A 21,014-nucleotide genomic window follows, 5' to 3' on the forward strand; every position below is an offset into this window, starting at 1 on the left:
TTATAATAAAAACTCTTAGCAAAAAATTTAGACAAGTTTAAATAGTAAGATCCTATTACAGCAAGTATATATGATGACAAAACTTTAGATGCACTTACTCCTTTTAATACTGGAGACACAGAAAGGATGCCCACTAATCACCATTACTGTCTAACAGAACTAGGGATCGTGGTCAATGCTCTATGGAAAGATAAAGAAGTAAGGGGATAGGACTGAAAGGAAGAGATAAAACCTCTTTTTGTAGATGACATGATCACCTACATAAGAAACAGAACAAACTATGAAAACAAGTAAGAGACCTCATCAAGTTTGTCAGATAAAAGGGGGACTTCTAAAGGAAGAGAAAGCATTTCGCTAGGTCAGCAATAATCAACTATAAAATGTAGTAAAAGTAAGACACCATTCATGATAACACTAAAACCGGAAAGCATCCAGAAAATAATCAAGATTGGGGCACCTGGGTGGCACTCTTGGTTTCGGCTCAGGTCCTAATTTTATGGGTTGTGAGATTGAGCCCCATGTGGGCTCCTTGCTCAGCGGGAGTCTGCTTGGATATTCTCTCTCTTTGCCCCTCCTCCACCCCCCTAAAATAAATAAATAAATCTTGTTTAAAAAAGAGAAGCAAATAATCAAGATCATATAACTTCCCTGCAGTAAACTTAAAAATGCTAGGAAAGGATGGTGGATAATTTGAGTAGATGATTTAATCTTATAGAAAATTGACATCCCACTCAATTTTTAAATCCAATGGAACTTAATCAAAATTCCAGTTGATTTTTGGAAGGACTTGATAAGCTTAATTAAAAATTATCTGGGGGCGCCTGGGTGGCTCAGTTGGTTAAGCGACTGCCTTCGGCTCAGGTCATGATCCTGGAGTCCCGGGATTGAGTCCCGCATCAGGCTTCCTGCTCAGCAGGGAGTCTGCTTCTCCCTCTGACCCTCTTCCCTCTCGTGCTTTCTATCTCTCATTCTCTCTCTCTCTCAAATAAATAAATAAAATCTTTAAAAAAAAATAAATAAAAATTATCTGGAAGAATAGAGGTCCATAAATAGTTCACCCTTTAAAAGGAAGAGTAGGGCGCCTGGGTGGCTCAGTTGGTTAAGCGACTGCCTTCGGCTCAGGTCATGATCCTGGAGTCCCGGGATCGAGTCCCACATCGGGCTTCCTGCTCAGCAGGGAGTCTGCTTCTCCCTCTGACCCTCTTCCCTCTCGTGCTTTCTATCTCTCGTTCTCTCTCTCTCTCAAATAAATAAATAAAATCTTTAAAAAAAATTAAAAAAAAAATAAATAAATAAAAGGAAGAGTAAACAGGGAATTTGCCTCATCAGATACTGACATACAAAAACACCATATTAATGAGTACAGTGTGATAAAGTTCAAGAACAGACAAACAGATTAAAGGGATAGAATAGAAGGCTAAGACATAGACCCTAAATGGAGACAAGATGATTGATTGCTTAGCAAATTGATGCTAAAAAAAGTGGTTTCTTATATGGAGAAAAATAAGATTGTACCCCTCTCTAAAACCACGTACAAGGTAAAAAAATTACAATTATAAATCAGAAAATGTAGGGAAATATACCTGTAACGTAGAAGAGTATAAAGACGTCTTCAGCAAAATTTGAAAACACACCAAGATTAAGGACTTCTAGTCAGCGAGGGGACAAAGGTAATTGATGGCAGACTGACAGAAATTTCAATCTCTAAATCCAACAAGGGGTTGATATCTCAGACATATAAAAAGCTACTGCAAATCAATAAGAAAAAGCTACACCCATAGGGGAAAAGGGCAAAGAATATGAACAGGCAATTTACAAAAGAGGAAACTTTAAATGTATTATTAAAAGGACAATGAGGCACCACTGTTAGACTTTAGAAAGCTGAATACTAGTAGGAGTAGATAAGGAGTGGGAATCAGGGATCCTCATGCATTGCTGGTAGAAGTGTAGACCCCCGCAGTGCTGAGTAAGCTTAAGCGTATGCATATCTTGTGAGCCAGCAATTTCAGGTCCTGGGGTATATTCCAGAGAAATGTTCGCAGAAGTCCAAAGGGGACATGCATAAGAATATTCGTTGCCTTTCTGGTGGTTGGAGGTGGTTAGAGGCAAGCTGGAGTTTCCTCTCTGGAGGAGTAAGTAGGTAAAGATGTGCAGGATGACCAACTCATCCCAGTTAGACCAGGATTTTTCCCATTTCATCACTTTCGGTCTGTGTCCCAGGAACCCCCTCGGTCTCAGACAAACCAGGATGGCTGAACACCCTCATACGTTTTGGACGTACCATAGAGTACGGTGCAGCAGGGAGAAGCAACAGGTTCACGTAGCAACATGGATGGAACTTAAACATCTTGCTCAGTGAAGTAAAGTAAAATATGTAACACAACACCATTTAAGGAAACACAAGTTACATACTCACAAGAGAGCCGCACAAATTTTGTAAGAACATGCAGGAAACCAAAAGATGCACATTAAACACATCGGAATGGTTGTAGAGCGAGAAGGAATATGGGGGTAAAGGAGAATGACACGTATACTACACACGCAAACACACATCCGAATAAGGGCAGGGTTGTGGGAACGCTGAGATAATGTGCCATTAACAGGGGCAAATGACTTACTCAACCCTCTGAGCCCAAGGTTCAAAAGGAAAATAGCTTTTTGGGGAGACACAGTGGGAGAGGTACCCCGATCGCTCTTAGAGAGACAAGCGTGACATCTCAATGAGACTGGCTTTGTTGGAAGCCCAGGTGGGCTTAGCCTGAGCCCTCCGCGTGCCCAGGGAACTGGGGAGGGAAGCCCCTCTTGCAGTGCATCTGGGCCCTCAGCCGGGGGCTCCCTTTTAGGCCTCTGACAACTGTGGGCCCTTTCTCTGGAGAATAAAAGTCCCCCAGAGGGCAGAACGCCATGGGCTGCGCCCACACTGCCCTTCTGTGGGTCAGTCACTCTGCACCGGACTCTCCTGTGCAAAGGCCCCCGAGAGGGGTCCAGGTGGAGGGGCCGGGGCTTGAGAGGCCCCCAGGGTGTCCTACCTCGTCGAAGTCAGCCACATCTTCGCAGTTCTCCAGCACCCGGGAGTAGAAGGCGTGCCCTGGGTGGGGAAAGAGGACAAGAAGCTGGGGTCAGACCTTTCCGCCTGGCAGTCGCCACGACAGCATTTGGATTCACATAGCACTTGTTATCAGCCAGGGGCCCCGAGTTGTGTGCTGAGCTCTCCGGGCTGAGGCAGTGCCTGCACTGTCATATCTGCCCCCTTCGGGAGCCCTTTGATGCAGGCAGTTCAAAGGCCACCAGCTCCACCTTACAAATGGGGGCACTAAAGGAAGAAGGGACAGGCTGGTCAGAGGTAGACAGGAGAGGGAAACCCCGGGCTCTTTTCTTCACCTTGCTGCTCTCCCGGTGGCTTTCTTGGCCTCCCTTTGCCATCTTCTCAGCTCTGCTGGCTTCCCCTGGCCTGCGGCTGCCCTGAGCAGAAGCCTTGTCCCCCAGGGTGGCAGGTCCCCTGCCAGCTGGCAGCCCCCCCCTGTGACTGTGTCTGCAGCCAGGTCCAGGAGCTCCTGCCCAAGCCAGGCCCACCCCAGACCCTTTTCCCCCCCAAAAGCCAAGGGCGTCCCCACCGTTCATTTTTCTGCCAGCCTTGGAGAGGAAAGCCTCGGGGGCTTTCTTCCACACGTCATCCCCTCCCCCCCCCCCACTATCGAGTGTGATATGGACACACATTTTCCCAGACCCCACCACCCCACATCTATACACCACCTGCCCGGGCAGAAGCCAAGCTGCCGGTTCTTTGAGCCCATCCAGTGAGGACCGGCCCCATTCCTGGAAGAACCATAACCAGGAGGGATGGAGGGCAGGGTTGGGGGGCATGGGGCAGGCAGTGTGTGGGATGCAGGGGCCAGCTCAGTTTACTTTGAGAAACATTCACTGGAGTCTACAATGTGCCAGGTTACCTCCTGGAGCCTCAGGATAAAGGAATGGTTACAATGCACAGGATCCCTGCCCGCAGGGAGCTGATGGTCTAGTAGGAGCTGGAACAAGTTGCCCGTTCAATACCATATAATCCATACCCCAAAATATGATTTTGTGTGAGATAGAGATGTGGTACAGAGAAGGAAGGCTAAATATTGGTTTTGAGGGGATTTTTTTTGTTTTGTTTTTTAGTGTGTGTGGGGAGGGTGCATGTGGGAAGGACTCATAATTTCTATGAGGAAAAAACTCAGAGATAGGGTGCATTAAAAAGAAATTATTATTTAGGATCAATTTATTTTCATCTCTCAATTGTACGCCAAAGGGAAAAAAAAGTTAGCATGTTTAAAAGGATCCTGTACATGACTCCCCCACCCCCAACACCAAACCGAACTCTTCTCTCTGTGAATAGACGAAGATCTCAAACCATTAGAAATGGTTGCCTCTGGTTAGGGGGAATATGAAGAGGCTGAAAGCAGCATACTTTGGCCTTTGACGATATACACTTAAGTTTGACATTTTTTCCATGCCCATGCTTTACTTTTGTCACTGAAAGAAAAATGCTTTGAAATCCCCACCAACCTCAACCAGTGGTGCATGTCATTGGAGGACTATCTCAAGGATGAATTCAGCCCCATTCTGGGACTGAGTTGAGTGCAGCGGAGAGGGCCTGGGAGGGGCGCCAGGCAGGGGTTGGAGGGAGCCCCCTCTGACCCCGCACTGTGATAGGGCTCAATTCCCTGGGAGGCACTTCTGTCCCCTGGCCTTGGTTCCCTCACTCGCATAATCAGAGGGGTTGGTACAGAGATCTCCAGGGCCTGCCTGGTCTTTAGAACTTGGGAGCAAGTATGTAGCTAATCCCTGACAAGGAGGAGGCCAGGGATTTGCTGTCAGAGGCAGGTGGAGGTCTGTGGAAGTGTGTGTGTGTGTGTTTGGAGGATGGGCATGTTGGAAGAGGGGCTGCATCTCAGATAATGAGGAAGAAGCTATAAAACAGAAGCTATATACATGGAAAATAGGTGTGAAGGAGACAGATGGGAAGCAAAGACTCTTTAGCACTAGCCAGGGACGAAACAAAACAGAAAAACCAGAAAGAAAAATCTCATCCACAAACCCCAGGGCAGCCAGGGGAGGACAGGGAAGCACGAGAGATGGTGCCTGAGCTGCTTGTAATTTTCCCCACAGGTAACACACAATAAAAATTGGGAATCAGGTGAGCATATGTGTGCACTGGGACTTCCCCAAGGACCTGCTGCTCTGAATCATCAAAGGCCTCTTCATCCTCGAAGATGGTAATGAGCCTGGATATGGCTGTGTTCAAGGGTTTCCCAGAGTGAAAACCAAGCAGCCCAGCCAGGGTGGAGGCAGGGAGGGACCATCCAACATGGTGCAGGAAGCCACAGAGGCTTTCGGATTTCCTACAGCCTTGTTAGAGAGGATATAAAATGCAGTGAAATTAGCCACTGCAGAATTTGTACATTGGGGCTCTGTTCTGAAGTGCAGTAAAACCTCATTGCCTCAGCTTTGGGGATTTAAATGTGGTGAATATTGTCAAAAGGATGAGCTAAATTTTACCTTTAGATATTAAAAAAAATTTTGCTAAACCAAATCAAATCAATTGTACAGAAGCAGAATGTCCCTAAGCATTTTTGAAAAGCCGAATTTTAGGTGGATTTTACAAACAGTGGCGGGGATCATTCTGGTGGTCCTTTGTATTCCTTAGGACAGAGCCAGGGGACCTCTGTCATCCCTTCCAAGTTATCAATGAGGATTCCTAACCCCGTCTCTCCTTTCAAGTTCATTTCCACTTCCAACACCGGTCATGTTGACATTTCAACTCCATTTTAAATGGCTTTCAGACAAAACCATTTAAAATCCCAATAGCCAATCACCTTTCTTGCCATGGAGAAGATTGAGAATGAGGCTCAAGAGGAAGAAAATATCCTGTTCCTTGCAGCGGGGAGGCTTTGTGGATAGGGTGAGCAGGAGATCAGGTGGGGAAAATTGAACAGCACCCCCTTCCTTCGGAGGCAGCTGCTTGTAGGAGAGCCGAGCTGTTGGGTTTGGAATATAAACTCCTCCTTGAGTCAGTAAATGAAGTTTGGATAGCAGACTCTAAGCTCACAACTCTAAGAAGTGCCATGACATTTGATACACCCAGATCGAGGGACTCAAGAGTCCAAAGTTTCATAGAAGTATCTGGTATGTCATTTGCCATTTAAAATATCCCTCCTGCAGCTACCCTCCTAGATGAAGGTGAGCTCAATGCTTGCCTCATTTGCAGGATGGAGTGCTAGTCTTTCATGTGATGTGACTTAAGGGTACAAAGTGCCCCTTCTGCACCAAACAGCTCCCTCTTCCAGACAGTTGACCTTGTTAGAGCCAGACCTTGAGAAAAGGCAGGTATGTAGAGACTGGGTTGTTAGCTGGTGTGCATTCATTCACTCCCACATGCAAGGGGGTCTTCTGCTCCCGCTGTGTCAGCACGGCCATTCGGCCCGGGAGGAGGGGAAGGGGGTTAGACAAAGACATTTTGTCATGGGATGCTGACCGAAGACGCTTATTACAATCCAGAAGGGGGATAGGTCAGACATGTAAAAGGCTACTATACAAGGCAAAATTTAATCATTGGCATGAAACAGAGTGTGAATAAAATGAGCACACAGGACAAGGAGAAATGACCTCAGCTTAGCAGATCAAGGAAGACACGGTAGAGGCATGGGCATTGACTCTGGGGAGATAGAGAGAGGGACATCCAGGTGAGCAAGTGTTTGTGAGTGTGAGCAGAAAATGGAGCCTTGAAGGAGCAGGGCGCAGGACAGGCGAGTTCTGATGACCAAGGGGGAAATGAAAAAGGTCTCCCCTCAGGGAGCAGCCCACTGAAGGAAGACCCGAGAGGGGGGGTCCTGGGTCCTAGGCTCCTGAGAGGACACAGGGTGGGGCCTGGGCCATCTAAAGGAGAAGGGGAATGTCCTGAGGACGTTCAGGGAAATCATGCCCTGTACCAGTGTCTGGAGCTGGCTTCCATCCCTCGCAGTCTCAGAGCCATCATCTCTAAACTGGGGGCAATTATCCTGGGCCAGCCTACATCCTGGAACCGGAAACTGTGAAACTGAGTAAAGTGTCAAGTCCCTTATAGGTACAAGGGGCCACAGAAGAGTGTGGTGAGGCTCTTGGACCAGACTGCCTGAGTTCAAACCCCAGCTCTACCACTTGCTAAGCATGTGCCCTTGAAGAAGTTAACCTCTCTTTGTTAGTGTCCTCATCCATAAAAAGGGGCAAAGGGTAGTGCTTGTATACCTGGGACATAGTTCATCATCCAATTTAAAAATGGCTATTATTCCATTAAAAGGTCCTGTTCTTGCTTTTGACATTTAAGTTATGTCTCAAATATAAAAATGGTCTTCTCTACTGAGAATCACATTGCGTTAGCTTATTTTTAGTAGTATATAATCAGAAACAATTTTCTTCCTCATCTACATATTTCTCAAGTTTTAGGTATTTTAGGTGTGATTAGCTCTTTTTTTAACGAGGTAAAATTTACATTCACAGATGTAATAACTGAGTATACCTGTGTAATCATCATATAATCAGGATTTAGGACATCTCCATTTTCTTAAGATGGTCTCTCACCGCTCACTTTCTAATCAGTCTCTACCTCTTATAAGTAACCACTGCTCTGATTTCTATCACCAAATGTTAGTTTTGTCTGTTTTATACTCTATATAAATGGTGTTATACAGAATGTACTTCTTTGTGTCTGGCTTCTTTTGGTCAATGTAATATTTAGGTAATTCATCCATGTTATTACATATATCAATAATTCATTTTTTTATTGTTGAGTAATAGTCTGTGTATAAATATTCTTTGTTTCAGGATTAAGTCTGATGTTAGTCAGATGTTTTTTGTAGTTGTCCTTTATCAAATCTCCCCTCATCCTGGTTTGCTGAGTGTTTTTATCATGAATAGGTGTTGGATTTTGTCAAAAGCTTTTCTGTATCTGTTGGTGGTTTTTCTCTTGTATTGTGTTAGTATGGTGAAATACTTTGATTAATTTTCTAATTTTAAACTAACCTTGCATTCCTGGGATAAAATTTACTTCTCGTGATGTGTTATCCCTTTCATGGATTGTAACTCAATTGACTAATATTTTGTTAAGGATTTTTACATCTTTGTTCATGAGGGATATTGGGCTCTAATATTCTTTTTGTATAAGATCTTTATCAGGGTTTGGTATCGTAAAATGAGTTACAAAATGTTCTTTCTTTTCTATTTCTAAAAGTTTGTGTGAGATTAATATTATTTCTTCCTTAAATATATTCTAAGATTCACCAGTGAAGCTATGAAGACCTAAAGTTTTCTTGATGGGAAAGCAGTTTACCATCATTATCATCATCATTTTTATTTTGAATTTCATTTCTTTAATAGATCCTGGACTCTTTAGATTTTCCATTTCTTTTTGTATCAGTTTGGTAAAGTGTTTTTCAAGGGATTTGGCCATTTCATCTGATTTGTAGAAACTTATTGAGATACAGTTATTCATGATATTTTCTTATTTTCTTTTAAATGAAATGATATCCCTTTTTTCATTCCTGATATTGGTAATTTGTATTTTCTTGGTTTTTTTTTTCCCTTGGTCATTCTTGCTACAGTTTACCTATTTTATTAATTTTTTTGAAAGAGTCAACTTTCAGCTTTGTTGGCTTTCTCATTTCCTTTTTTATTCTCTTGGTTTTAATAGTTTTTGGTTGTATTTATTTCTATTTATTGAAATATAATTCGCAAACCATATAATTTACCCACTTAAAGTGTACAATTCAGTGATTTCAGTACATTTACAAGGTTGTGCAACCTTTACCACTATCTAATTCCAGAATATGGTGTCACCCCAAAATAAAGCCCACACTCATTAGCAGTTATTTCCCATTGCCCCAGTCCCTGGCAACAACTTATCTACTTTCTATCTCTATGGGTTTGTCTATTCGGGGCATTTCATATAAATGGATTCATATGATACGTGGTCTTTTGTGTCTGGCTTACTTCAATTAGCATGACGTTTTTAAGACTTAGGTTTAATTTGATCTTTTTTTAGTAGCTTCTTAAGGCAGAAACCTAGATCACTGATTTTAGACTTTTCTTTCCTGCCATAGGTATTTAAAACTATAAATGTTGTCATGTTGTATTTTCATTATCATTCCACTAGACATGTTTTATAATATCTCTTTTGTTTAATTCTCTGATCATAGGTTATTCAGAAGGGTATTGTTTAATTTCCAAATATTTGGAGCTTTTTAAGACCTCTTACTGTTACTAATTTCTAAGTGAATTCCAGTGGGGTCAGAGAACATACTTTGCAGGATGTCAGTCATTTGAAATATATTGCGACTTGTTTAATTACCGAGCATATGGTCTATCTTGATGAATAGTCCATGTGCATTTGAGAAGAATGTGTATCTTTCAGTTTGGGGTGAAATGTCCTAGGAATGCCAATTCAGTCAAGGCGGTTGATGGTGTTGTCAAATGTTCTATATCCCTAATGATTTTCATGTCTAGTTGTTTGTAATTATCTCCTGTAATAACACTTTCCCCTCACGGATATTCCTTAAATAATATGTTCTCTGAAAATCACCAGCGACTCAGAAAGCCAGACTTGGGTTATGCAGAGTCCCTGGGCCCCCCCATAAGGGAAGGTTGCCCCTTCTCTTTCCCCCATTTCTCAACTAGATGGAGGCTCCATCTACTTCAAACCCTTTATTTTCCACAAATCTCATTCAAATATAATTTCCACCTTCACTCATTTATCTCTCCTTTCCTTGTCCTGTTAATACCCAGGTACACATAGTAGAAACTCAGGCTTATGTCAGAGATTCATCAGCAAGGCAGGCGACAGGGCAGGGATTATAAACCCCATCTCTCAGGCTCAGCTTAAGCCTATATTTCCTTCTAAGTGCTCACTCAAACTCTGACTTTGCTATGTAACTAACTGATGGCCTCCGTTCCTATTTTTCAGACCCAGGCACTGAGCTAGAGAGAGCATGGTATTTCCCCTCGAGCCAAGACAGTGCCAGCCACATACTCAGCAACCGCCAGGTGTTAGGTTCCCTCATTACTGTGACTGATTAGAGGAACCTGTGGTCCTAGTGATCCACAAGCTGTACAGAGTCCCTGCTCTATGCCAGGCACTGGGCATATAATAAGGCCTGGTGGGAAGGTGACCTTTTTACATTCTTAAATGGGGTAAAAATATTGTTAAAATATTTATAACATAGCCCTGATTTTATCTTAAACCTTGGCTTGGAGGGAAAAAAAAAAAAAAGCCAGTGAGTGGAAACTGACTTTCAACTAAGCTACTGAGCCCTTCTGCTTTGAAAAAAAAAAAAATAAAGTCAAAACACTGTTGAGCCACTGTCTTGAGGGTGGATCAGTCTAGGCAGGAAGTAGACAAGGGCTGCAGGTAAAAATGATCACATGATATTCTCTGTCTCGGGAGACCCTTCTGGAACTGTCGGCGCGAGGAGCTGTGGCTGCCTGGTGCTGCCAGGGTGGGGCCTCCAGAGTGGCCCCTCCACTAACTGCAACTGTTCCCGCTGCACCTGCAGGCCCTGCTCCTTCAGGCGTCACCCCTACCCGAGGGCTGCTCTGTGCCAGGCACTGTGGGGGCCCTGCTGCCCTCCCCGGGGGAGCCTGCTTTTTGTGGCTCCAGGTGTTTTCACCCATCATCTCATGGCTGGCAGAATTCGGCGTCTCAGCAGGAATCCCAAGGAGGATTAAGTAAGGCTCAGCCCACCCCCCCCAACCCCTGAGTCCACGGAGTCCCTGAGAGTCACAATCTGCTCTGTTCTTATCTCTCTAGAAGTCTGCTGCAGGTGCCTGGGATGCAGAGCATAATTCTTATATTTACATAGCACTTCACAGTGTGTAGAGCTGTTAACATATATCACCTTTTTCACTTGACCCCAAAGCAGCCCTGTAAGGACTCAGGCATATCTTCACCTTCTCCTAGACCTTCACGTAGCCCCTGGACTCCCAAACCACTGGGCTCCAACCACCCTTCTAGGCGCTCACTGTACCAAGCCAGAGCTTTGGCATCCTGGAGGGCATTTTCACTAGAATGACTGACAGGCAAGTCTGTCCTTTCTGTGCCCCCACCCCCAAACCTGCTCTTGCTTGCATGCTCCCCTCCTCCACCAGTGGCCTCACCACCCATCCAGAAACCCAAGTATGAAATCCAGAGGCACCCTTGTCCTGACCTCTTGCTCACTACCAACTCCAGAACTCACTACCCCATCTCTGAACCGACGTCATCCCTTTTCTCCAAACCCACAGCCTCCCCATTAAGACACAGCTTCCTCTCTGGGCTCCTGGTCTGGAGTGCTGACATCCCCGAGAGTCCTTTCCAAAACCAGATGTCCCTTTCCCATTCTCCTGCTAAAAGCATCAACTCCTATTCACTTACAAAGCGGAAGTTCCAAACACTCGGTGTTCGGGCCCTGCCTCCCCTCCAGGCCACTCCCACCACATCCTCAGCGAGCACCCCCAGCTCCCTAAACCCTCGATGCGGCTCCACACCATCACATCTGTACTGATATTAGCCCTTCTGCCTGGAATGGGGCCTTTTGTAGGCTTTGTCCCAGCTAAGAAGAGCCAGCTTAAGTATCAGCCCATCGCCCGTGCCCCCGCAGTAAAATCTCATCCCTGCCCGCGTGCAGCCCAGCTTCAGGCCACACCAGCACAGCTGTCGTTCCCACCTCCCACCCCATGGGCTCTTCTGCCATCTTGTCCTAACGAACCCCCAGGCGGCCTCTCAGGGCGGCTTCCGGAACTCCTAGTCTGTGTGGGCTTCCCTTTTGCCTCATGCTGCCCTGCCCTGTACCTCCCTTTCTAGAATATTCACCATGCTGCTCATGGTGACTGGTGCAATGTCTGGCTTCCCCTTAAGACCGTGTCTTTTTAGCTTATTCATGTCACACCCATGCCTAAAATGACACTTGGCACAGAACTGGCGCTCACCGAATATTATTATCCGGATGAACGAAAAAAGGAGTGAATGAATGATAAAATACTGGATTTACAAAGCTCATGAAAATGTAGCTTTTAATGACCTGGAAAAAAATTATGGCATCAATGAGACAATTAGAAATTTGATCACTGACTGAATATTTGATAGTAAGAAGGAGTTATTTTTTTACGAGGGATGTAATATGGGGTTTTAAAAAGATGGAGTCTTTGTCTTTCATAGCTCTGTACTGAATATATTCAGATGAAATGGTGTGGCGTTCGGGCTTTGCTTCCAAATAATTTGGGGTCTGGGGGTAGGAGGGGAACAAATGGCCAGAATTGGCCAGGAGTTGACAGGTGTGAAGACTGCCCTGGCAGAGCTTGGGGGCCAAGGCACTACTTTCCCAACTCTTGTATGGACTTGAGACTTTCCATCATAAAAAGCTGATAATAAAAAAGGGACCAGGCCCAGCCATGGGTGTAGGTGGGAGAGCTATAACTTTTATGTTATGAGTAAAGGTGGGTACGATAACCAGGGAAGGCATCGCAATTCAGGGGAATTATTTGCAAGTCTATTCTTGAGCACATTTCCGGCAACATTTTTGCTGAGGGCCTTTGTAGCAGAAGACAATTTTGTGGTCATTTCCATATCATGAAAACACACTCATCAAAGCAGGGGAAGCCCGGGGCATTTTCAGCGCATCCTGCCTGCTCTCCGAGGTCTGCATTGGCTTGCTCTGGGTGGGAGGGGGGACATTTACCGCCTGGGACTTTGGACAGAGAAGATCTGTCCCCACCCTCACCCCCCGGTGGTGAGGGGCCTGTGTGTGCTGGGTACAGTGGGGGATGTGGGAGGCACAGCACAAGCACAGAGCTGGGTCCACAGCCAGTGTGGGTTGCAGAGGCTGTCTTAAGGGTCCCCTCCATTTGTCCCCTTCCGTGGGGGCAACGCTCACCCCCTTGTGGGGGGACGACACCTAGCCCACAAGCCCTCAGAGAGGAGGTGTGGTGCAGGGCCAGAGTGCACATACGGGCCCAGCATCCTGGCAGGACCCCAGGACTGAGAGGACCGAGGTACTCTGCCTCCTTCACCGGGGATGGCAGAGAAGTCTCCAGATAGTTCTATTTCTCTTCAAGAGGGAGAGCTCCTCCATTTTAATGGGGAAAAGAATCTAATTTGGAATCCGGGTGGTCTCCATAGCCATGAGTGGGGGCATCTTGTCCCCCATGCCCAGGCCGGGGCCCCGCTGCCCCCCAGCATGCCGTCACTCATCTGGCCCCATGGATCCTGGCTCCTCTTCCCTGCAGCCTCTGCTCCAGCCAAACCGGGGGCCTCCCAGTCAGTGCACTTAACTGGGATTTCCCTCCTCTGGCCTCTGGCCCCGTCAGTCCCTCACACAGAATGGTCTCGCCTCCCGAAACAACCCTCCCTCTCCCCTCCTACCGCATCTCCACATGCGTAAGAAGGAAGCCGCCATCCCGGGAACAGGCTGCAGTTTACGGCCCACCCCAGGGCACACCTTGGCCCTCCTGAGTCGGACAACATTTCCCCATTATGTCTGCACACATCTCTGCTCCCCTCTCCGATTATGAGACCCTGGTTTGCCTAGGAAGCCCCACCCACGCAGTTGTGCTCAGAAAGAGCGTGTTCTATGTAGGGCTTGGGTCACACAAGGCCCCTCTTGCTTCTGACCTGTGGGCCAGAGCTGGACTCCCGGTTGTTTGCTAGAGGATGAGGTCAGGCTTCCCCTGGGGCCCCAGAAGACCCTCTGGGCTGGGAGGTCAATGGAGGGTTCTTGTCGTGGCTTCTGAGGCCTCTTCCAGCCCTGGATCCCCCTCAGATAGAAAGCTGGGGTGGGGGTGAGGGGCTCACATTTGGGGACACGGAGCCAAAGAATGGCAGTGCCACAGTGGAGGATTTAAAACCCACTGATGAGTGAATACCTCCAAGACAGGAGCTGTGTCGTGTTCATTTTGATGACAGGGCCCAGGGCTCAGCACGGGGCTCTGTTAGGATAGCTAAGGTCAGATCCCTGTCTTGAAGGTGCTGGGACATAAGGGCAGCATACAGAACTGGGGCAGTTTCTAAAATACCAGCGCCCTAGCTGAGCTGTGACAGGAGTATGCACATGGTACAGCTAGGGAGGGGAAGGCTTCACAGAGGAGGTGACATATCAGCGGGGCCTTGAAGGATGGACAGAATCAATGGGTGTTCTCAAGATGGAGTGTGGGGGTTGTTCCAGGCAAAAGAAATAAATGTCTCAAGGTCTGGAGATATACAGGGCTTGCATCTTTAGGGAATGGCAGGAAATTCAGGATTATGGGAATGCAGTGGGGTGGGCTCGGGAGAGGAGGAGGGAGAAGTCTTTGATAAAGCTGACCTTTATCACCAGTTCAATCACCAGTTTAAGGGAATTGCTTGGAGATCAGACCCAGCTCCCAGACTTCGCCCAACTCACACATCCAATCCCCAAACCTGGTATCTTGGCAAGAAATCTCGGGGATGGGGAGTACAGGGAGATCACGGGACCAGCCCCAGAGAGTCTGTTGCTACTTCACTGGTTCTCCCCAGGTTTGGGTGGGCTGAGCACTGGACAGAGCTTGGCCTAGAGGAACTTACAGGCCCATCCACCCTGTGTTCCCTGGTTCTGATTGATGCTGAGAACTATGTTAGCAATTGAAAAAGGACAAACACTAGGAGAATACCGCTTCTCTTTGAGTAGTGACCTGCCATCAAGAGGCAGCCCACTCCTGATTCTGGCTGCAGGCCTCTGAGTTAAATGGGGACCACGGTCTCATCTTGTTCGCGCGAAGCCGAGCCTCTGGGGCTCTGCGCAACTCGGACTGGGGGCCAGGCCTTCTGGTGTCTCCTGTGTGACCCAACGGACTGTAACTCCTGCAGGCAGGGGCTGCGTCTTCACCCCCAGGGTCCTAGGCCTGTCCACAAATATCAGCACATTCAGTGAGTGGATGAATGACAGGATTAGGTTAAGAGTGACCTTTGATTAAGACCTAAGAGCTGGAAGTGGAGCTGGGCGGTGAGTACGGTGTGAGCCTGAGGGTGGGGCAGCCGGCCGACCCCGCGGCAGGAAGAGAGGGGTGGCCAGGGACACAGCTGGTGAGTGCCCAGCCCACATGGGAACAGGGGTCTCAGGGGTCTCAAGGCCTAGGTTCCTGAGGAACATCTTAGCTGGGGGGTCCCTACAGAGCAGAGGACAGGCCCGAGTTGCTTGCTCCTGGCACAGGTCAGGAAGCCCTCAGAGGCGCTTCTCTTCTCCCCTGAGGAAGTTGGGCCGGAGAGAAGATGGCTCGGGAGCCAGCAGCTGCCCCCAAGGAGCACTGGAATGGGTGCCTCACAGACATAGCAGTCATCTGAATGCCCTTCCCTCAAACTCCTCCAACATCTATTGTTTCACTGAAGCAAGCCGGTGAGGCAGATGTTATCCACATGCCCATTTTAAAGATGAGGACTAGAGAGGCAAAGTGAGAGGCAGAACCCAGAGGACCCAGGGCTTCTGACTCCTTATCTAGAACTTTTCCTGCCACAGCCCCTAAGTGTCCTGGGTGGCACCGCACAGAAGGTCAAGCTATGTTTCAGCCAGCTCATCCTGTCTGCCTGGGCCGCGGCCAACGGACCCAACCCACTAGGGCTCCCTCACCCAATCTGTCATTGAGCTTCACTCATGGGATTCAGGGAACTCGGGGCCATCCTCTCCCTCTGACTATTCACCAGTTTCTCATTTCCCCCGGCAGCTGTTTGCTTGGACACCAGTGGTGTATGCCGGGAGGTGCTGTGGCACATTCAGAGGGTCGGTTCCTTTGAACTGTTGTTAATGTTGGTCTTTTGGGGGTGTCTCTGGTTGTCAGCTGCTGGCTACAGCAGATGAATGGGTGAGGCATCTCTGCTCTGGTTGTTATAAAGGATGCTTTCTGGAAATCTGCTTGCCATCAGCCTATTCCTGCTGCCCAACGCCTTCCCCAAAGCTCTGTCTGCGGCCACCTGCTGCAGGTACACAGCTTGGAAGTGGATCTCTCCCCTCGGTCCAGAGGGCCCAGTGTGCAAAGAGGCAAATTCCTGTGTGTTCCGTTGAGGCTGGAGGGCCGGCCCCAGGGCTCAAAGAGAAAGGAGGGCATCAGATAGACAGTGTGCTCACCCCCGGTTGACCAGGAAGAGATAAAGGGGCTTGCAGGATTGAGCACCAGGGCTGGGGGTAAGGTTCTGTGCCTCAGCCCCTCCACCAATGCACACAGATCTCTTTACAACAGGGCCTTGGTGTCCCTGCCTGCAAATGCGCCTGGTTTCTGCAGCGGGGGCTGTCCTGTCGTGGCGGCAACAGCATAGCACCCTGTAGCTAAACAGCCGAGTGCGGTGCTGTCCGTGGAACACAGGGACCCGTTTCACAGATGAAAGCACACACTTGCTTTTTCTAAAGCCAGCAGGTGGCCCACAGAGATCCAGGGTGCTGCAGACAAAGCCGTCCTCGGGCTGGTGTGGGAAGCAACAGGCAATAGTCTGCCCACCCTTTCCTCCCCCACCTGCCAGCAGGAGCACTGTGATCCCCCCGCACCCCTGCCGATTCTGTGCACAACCTGGGCCTCCGTCCAAATGCAGGGCGTCCAACTGCGGGGCAATGTGGGCACCAGGGCTGTGGCCCCTGCTCTCACCTCTCCCTCCTAACCCGGGCCTGGGCCTGATGCTCACTTTGCTCTCTAATCTGGTGGGCTTCTCTCAGCTCCTCCCCCACCCCCCCCCTTCCTCAACCCTTCTCTGGGAAGAAGGGCCATGTCTAGTGAGGCGTGCCCTGGCCTTTGGTGAAAGGCCACCAGAGATGCCCCTGGCCCAGAGGGCTGAGCTGTGGCTGGGCAGAGGCAGAGGTGGGTGGGCAGTAAGCACAGGAAAGCCTGGCCTCATTTTTTTTCTACTTAGAACCCTCAGGGCCTGCCCCCTGTCCTCAGGGTAAGGACAGCCTTGCCTCCTTGGTTCTGCCTGTCTCTCCCACCTGAGCTTCTGTTCTCACTCTGCGCTCCAGCCTCATGGATCCTCTCTCTATTCCCTGTTCCACATTCCAGTTCCGCTCCCAGCCTTGAGCATCCTGTCCCCTGCACCAGCTCTGCCCTCACCTCCTCACCTTGCTCCCTCCTGCTAACCCCTTGGGTTTCAGCTGAGGTGCTACCTCGCCCAGGAAGCCTTCCTTGACCATCCCGCCCCAGCCCAAGTTGGGTGCTGCTTCTGTGGCTTGCATACGGCCCTCGTCCCCATCCTCAGCATCTCGCGCACCTGTCCTGCCTGTTTGCCCACTGATCCTGCTGTCCCACTGGAGGTGGGCTCCTCAAGGACAGAAGCTGGGTCATGCTCAGCCCCCAGCCTTGGCACATAGATCAGAGTAAATGGCTGCTGGATGCACGGGGGGGGGGGTGGTGATAGGAAGAGAATCGACAGAGGGGAGGCCAGTGGAGCCCACAGGATCCCTGCCCACCAGTAGATCTGCAAGAAGCCAACAGTATCCTCAACCAGAGAGCCCCTGGCTGCCTGGTTTCTGGGGAGCCATGCTGCGGCTTCCGGTCTGCAGAGCCCACCCCCACCCTGTGCCCAAGGAAATCTTGTGGAGGGAGAGGCAGAGGAGGAGCGGGCCTACGGAGGCTCTGCGGGGCGAGGCCTCCTCGCCCTGGTCCCCCTGAGCTCGGAGATGGGGTCCTCACTTCTACCTCCCCGGGACCCCGTGCAGGCAGAGGACGCTGCGCCCTACCGGGCACATGGCACGTTGGCCAGTGCAGGGAGGGACGGACCCAGATGCAGACATGGCAACACGGGGGACCCTGAGTGACAGGAAATCACAAACGGCCAGTCGGGCCAGGGGCAGATGGCTGCCCATGAAAAGCCTCATCGCCCCAACCCTGCTAGAACTTTTCCCATCCGTCCTCCCTTGCCCTGCCTCATCCCCATCAGCCCAGAGCTGGGGTCCCTCTGAGACAGGGGGTTCCCTACCTCGAAAAGTCACTTTGGCGATCCTGTCGCCCCTGCCCCGCAGCTCCGAGACTGTCTTGAGGTGGACAAGCAGAGCCATGCTGGTGTGTAGAGCCTGGACGCTGCCGGGCGGGCGGGAGCAGCCGGGAAGGAGTGAGCCTGGCGGAGCTTGGAGCTCGGCTGCCTCCCTCCTCCCGCACCCGCCTCCCTCCTCACCGCGCTGCTGCCTCCGCCCCCCCCCACGCCCCCCTCCGATGCTGCCCACAGAGACCCAGGCAACCGAGCCAGCCGAGCTGCTCCTTCCAGCGATTCACAGAGCTTCGCAGCCCTGCCAGCCCCCGCCCCTCCAAGTTGTCAGCCCAGCGTGTGTGGATCTGTGTGTGTGTGTTGTGCACCCTGCCTGCAGCCTGGGCGTACAGGCTCAGAGTCGGAATTCATTATTCAGCAGCCGCCTGCTCCCAGATAAAGCCCTGCCCAGCTTCTCCCGGCCCCTGGAGCAGAAGCTCCTGCCCACCTCTCCACGGGGCTCCTCCACCACGAGTGGGCAGCGGGGCATGGGCACGTGTGTGAAAGGGGGGCGCGTGGGGCAAGGAGCTTCACCATCTGTGCACGCAGGAGGCTGGGCTGTTGCACTGGTGTTTTGAGGGGATTCACGCCCCCAGTCAAGGTGGCCACTGGGGCTGCTGGTGGCCACGAGGCTCAGGGAACCTGGATGGGCCAGGCCTGGCTAGGTCCCACTGTGCCACTCAGAAATCCCAACCCAGGCCCCCCCAGCTGGAAAATCAGCATCCACCAGACAACACTAAGGCTGTGCCTGGTAGCTGCTGTCAGAAATGGGAGCCCTGAGATAAAGGGGATGTTACTTCCTCCAGCTGCTCTGGTGGACATCGTACCCCCAGGACGTGGGGTCCTGACCTCCTGCTTTGGGATCCCTGGACCTGGGAAGACGGGATGCTGCTTGAGGGGAGCTCAGAAGCCAGGCTAAGCATGATGGGAGATGGCCAACTGTGAAGGCCTCAGAGGCTAATGTTCTACTAAGGGCAATGCTTAAGGTCCAGGCAGCTAACCTCACCCCATCCTGGGGCCTGGGGATGGAGAAGGCTGGGCCAGTGAGTCTCAAGGGAGCAGAACTGTCAGGCCTTGTGTCCAGTAAGCTGCTGGGGGTGGGGCGTGTGGGGAAGGGAGAGCTGGCAAAATTTCCAAAAAAGAACTGCCTTCTCTTCCAGCCACCTACCCCAGGAGAGGCTTATAACGAAAGGGACCCCGGGCACCAGGATTCCTAAACCTGGAGCCTCTGCAAAAGGCCGTCTGCGCCCTTCCTCTTGCTGTTTGCTCTGCAAGGAATGCTCTTACCCACCACCGCCTTCTCGCCGGGACTCAGCCCAACAGGTGCCCAATCCTAAAAGTGCTTCTGCACCCACACCTTCACCCAGGCTGGGTTGGGGTCCTCATCTGTGCTGCCCACGGGTCTCCCCATGGGGAGACCCTGGTGCCCTGATCTTTGCAGCCCCAGAGCCTCGCACGGACTCCTGGGTATGGTAGGATGCCCACTGAAGGTTAACAGGATAAGGGGTGAGCTTGGTGACGTATCTGGAACAGAGCCTAAAGGTTCAAAAAGGGAAGCATTAAATTTTCACAGCATGCTAACAAGAGGTTAGTCCTTTTGAATTCTACAGTCCAGTGACCTGCAGGATGTCACAGGAGCCTCCCTCTAGACGATTCTTTGCTACATTGCCTTCTTTTTTCTTTTTCTATTTATGTTCTATTTCCTTCTCTCCCTTTCCTTCCTCAATTGCTGCTCTCCTTTCTCACTTTTATTTAACCACAATAAAGCAAAGAGTATTTCAGTCTATTGTATTTATTAAATACAAATGAATATCCAAAAAAAATTTTAAAACCAGATAAGTTTAATGTCTCTTTTTTAAAAAACAAATTAACTAGCATGTTCCATAAATGAGGTCATTAAGTGATCTTTATTAGTAAGGCTTAGTGGCACTTGATGGGAAGAAAAGATCCATCTCCTCCCTAGGCCCTCTCAGGGTTCTCTCCTATAAGGGGTGAATTTCAAGAGGCCTGTGCATCTTTAGGAAAAAGCCCATGAACTTGCCCTAAAGAAAGCATTGAGCTTGGCTGAACCTCAGTTTCTCTATCGATAAAATGGCAGTACTTCCATCCTGCCAACACAGAGCACCCCTTAGCTGAGCCAGCGGACCCTCAGAAACCTAAGCCAGATCTCACTTTTTAAATTTCCACTCTCCCTACTATTACCCATTTCTTTAACTCTTACTACAAAATTTATTCAACAAACATATACTAACTCCTGCTAGTACCAGGTGCTGGGGACTCAGGGGTGAATGTGATACGGTGTTGGACCCCAAGCACAAGACTCGCTGGAACACAGACAAGTTGAACACAGGGTGCCGGGTTCACAGGTACCCTCAGCTGGGAAGTCATGGTGCGGGAGAGAGTGGGCACTTGACCTTGGCCAGGGGAACATCTTCCTGGAGTACAGCACACCTGAACTGAGAGTTGTTCTTTTACAGCTTTTACAAATGTTTTTCTTATTATTGCTCATATTCTGCATGGGGAATTTAGAAATACACAGATCTGACTGCAGCTTGAAGGACTGGTGGAGGGTCCTTCTGCCTGGTCTGAAACCACTCATTCCCCGTCAGCTCCTTTTCCTCCCCAGGCCTCAGTTCTCCTGCTTCTTGCATCCCTTGGACACCCCTGCCCCCCGCGCCCCCCAATCCCATTGTTATTTGTCCATGAAAGCCTTTTGAGAATTCTGGTTCCAAAAGCATCCTGCAAGCTCATTAGTGTCTATGGTCTTCATCAGCTGCCATTTACAGAGTCAACTGTGAAGATAACACTTCTCCTCCCACAGGATTGAATGAAACCGTGAAGGCCAAGGGTAAACGGCAGAGGGTTCTTGCTGATACCAGGAGTGCTGCAAGGGAGCTGGGAGGCAGGTTTGGCTCCAAGATGCAAAGAGCATGTCGCCTTGGAGGCTGTCACGGCTCTCTCGCACCCCAGTTAAAGACCAGGGCTGGGATGAGGGTCACTGGAAAAATGGGATGTGGGGATA

The 21,014-nt window shown here is 49.5% G+C and overlaps 1 protein-coding gene across 3 annotated transcripts in view; it reads right to left on the reverse strand.

Annotated features, from left to right (window-relative positions):
- The window catches only part of OTOF (otoferlin), a 94,065-nt gene extending 75,941 nt beyond the window's left edge, over positions 1-18,124 (reverse strand). For 2 of the 3 annotated variants that reach the window (XM_027623800.2, XM_027623801.2), the window contains exons 1-2: positions 17,948-18,026; positions 3,030-3,088 (exon numbers count right to left, since the gene is read on the reverse strand). In XM_027623800.2, coding sequence (XP_027479601.1) covers positions 3,030-3,088; positions 17,948-18,026 — 138 coding nt within the window. Of the gene's footprint in view, positions 1-3,029; positions 3,089-17,947 lie in introns of all 3 variants that reach the window. The other variant, XM_027623802.2, reaches the window with a different exon arrangement.
- Positions 18,125-21,014: the final 2,890 nt, after the last annotated feature.

This window comes from Zalophus californianus, chromosome 8, assembly GCF_009762305.2.
Source record: "Zalophus californianus isolate mZalCal1 chromosome 8, mZalCal1.pri.v2, whole genome shotgun sequence".
Taxonomy (NCBI): Eukaryota; Metazoa; Chordata; class Mammalia; order Carnivora; family Otariidae; genus Zalophus; species Zalophus californianus.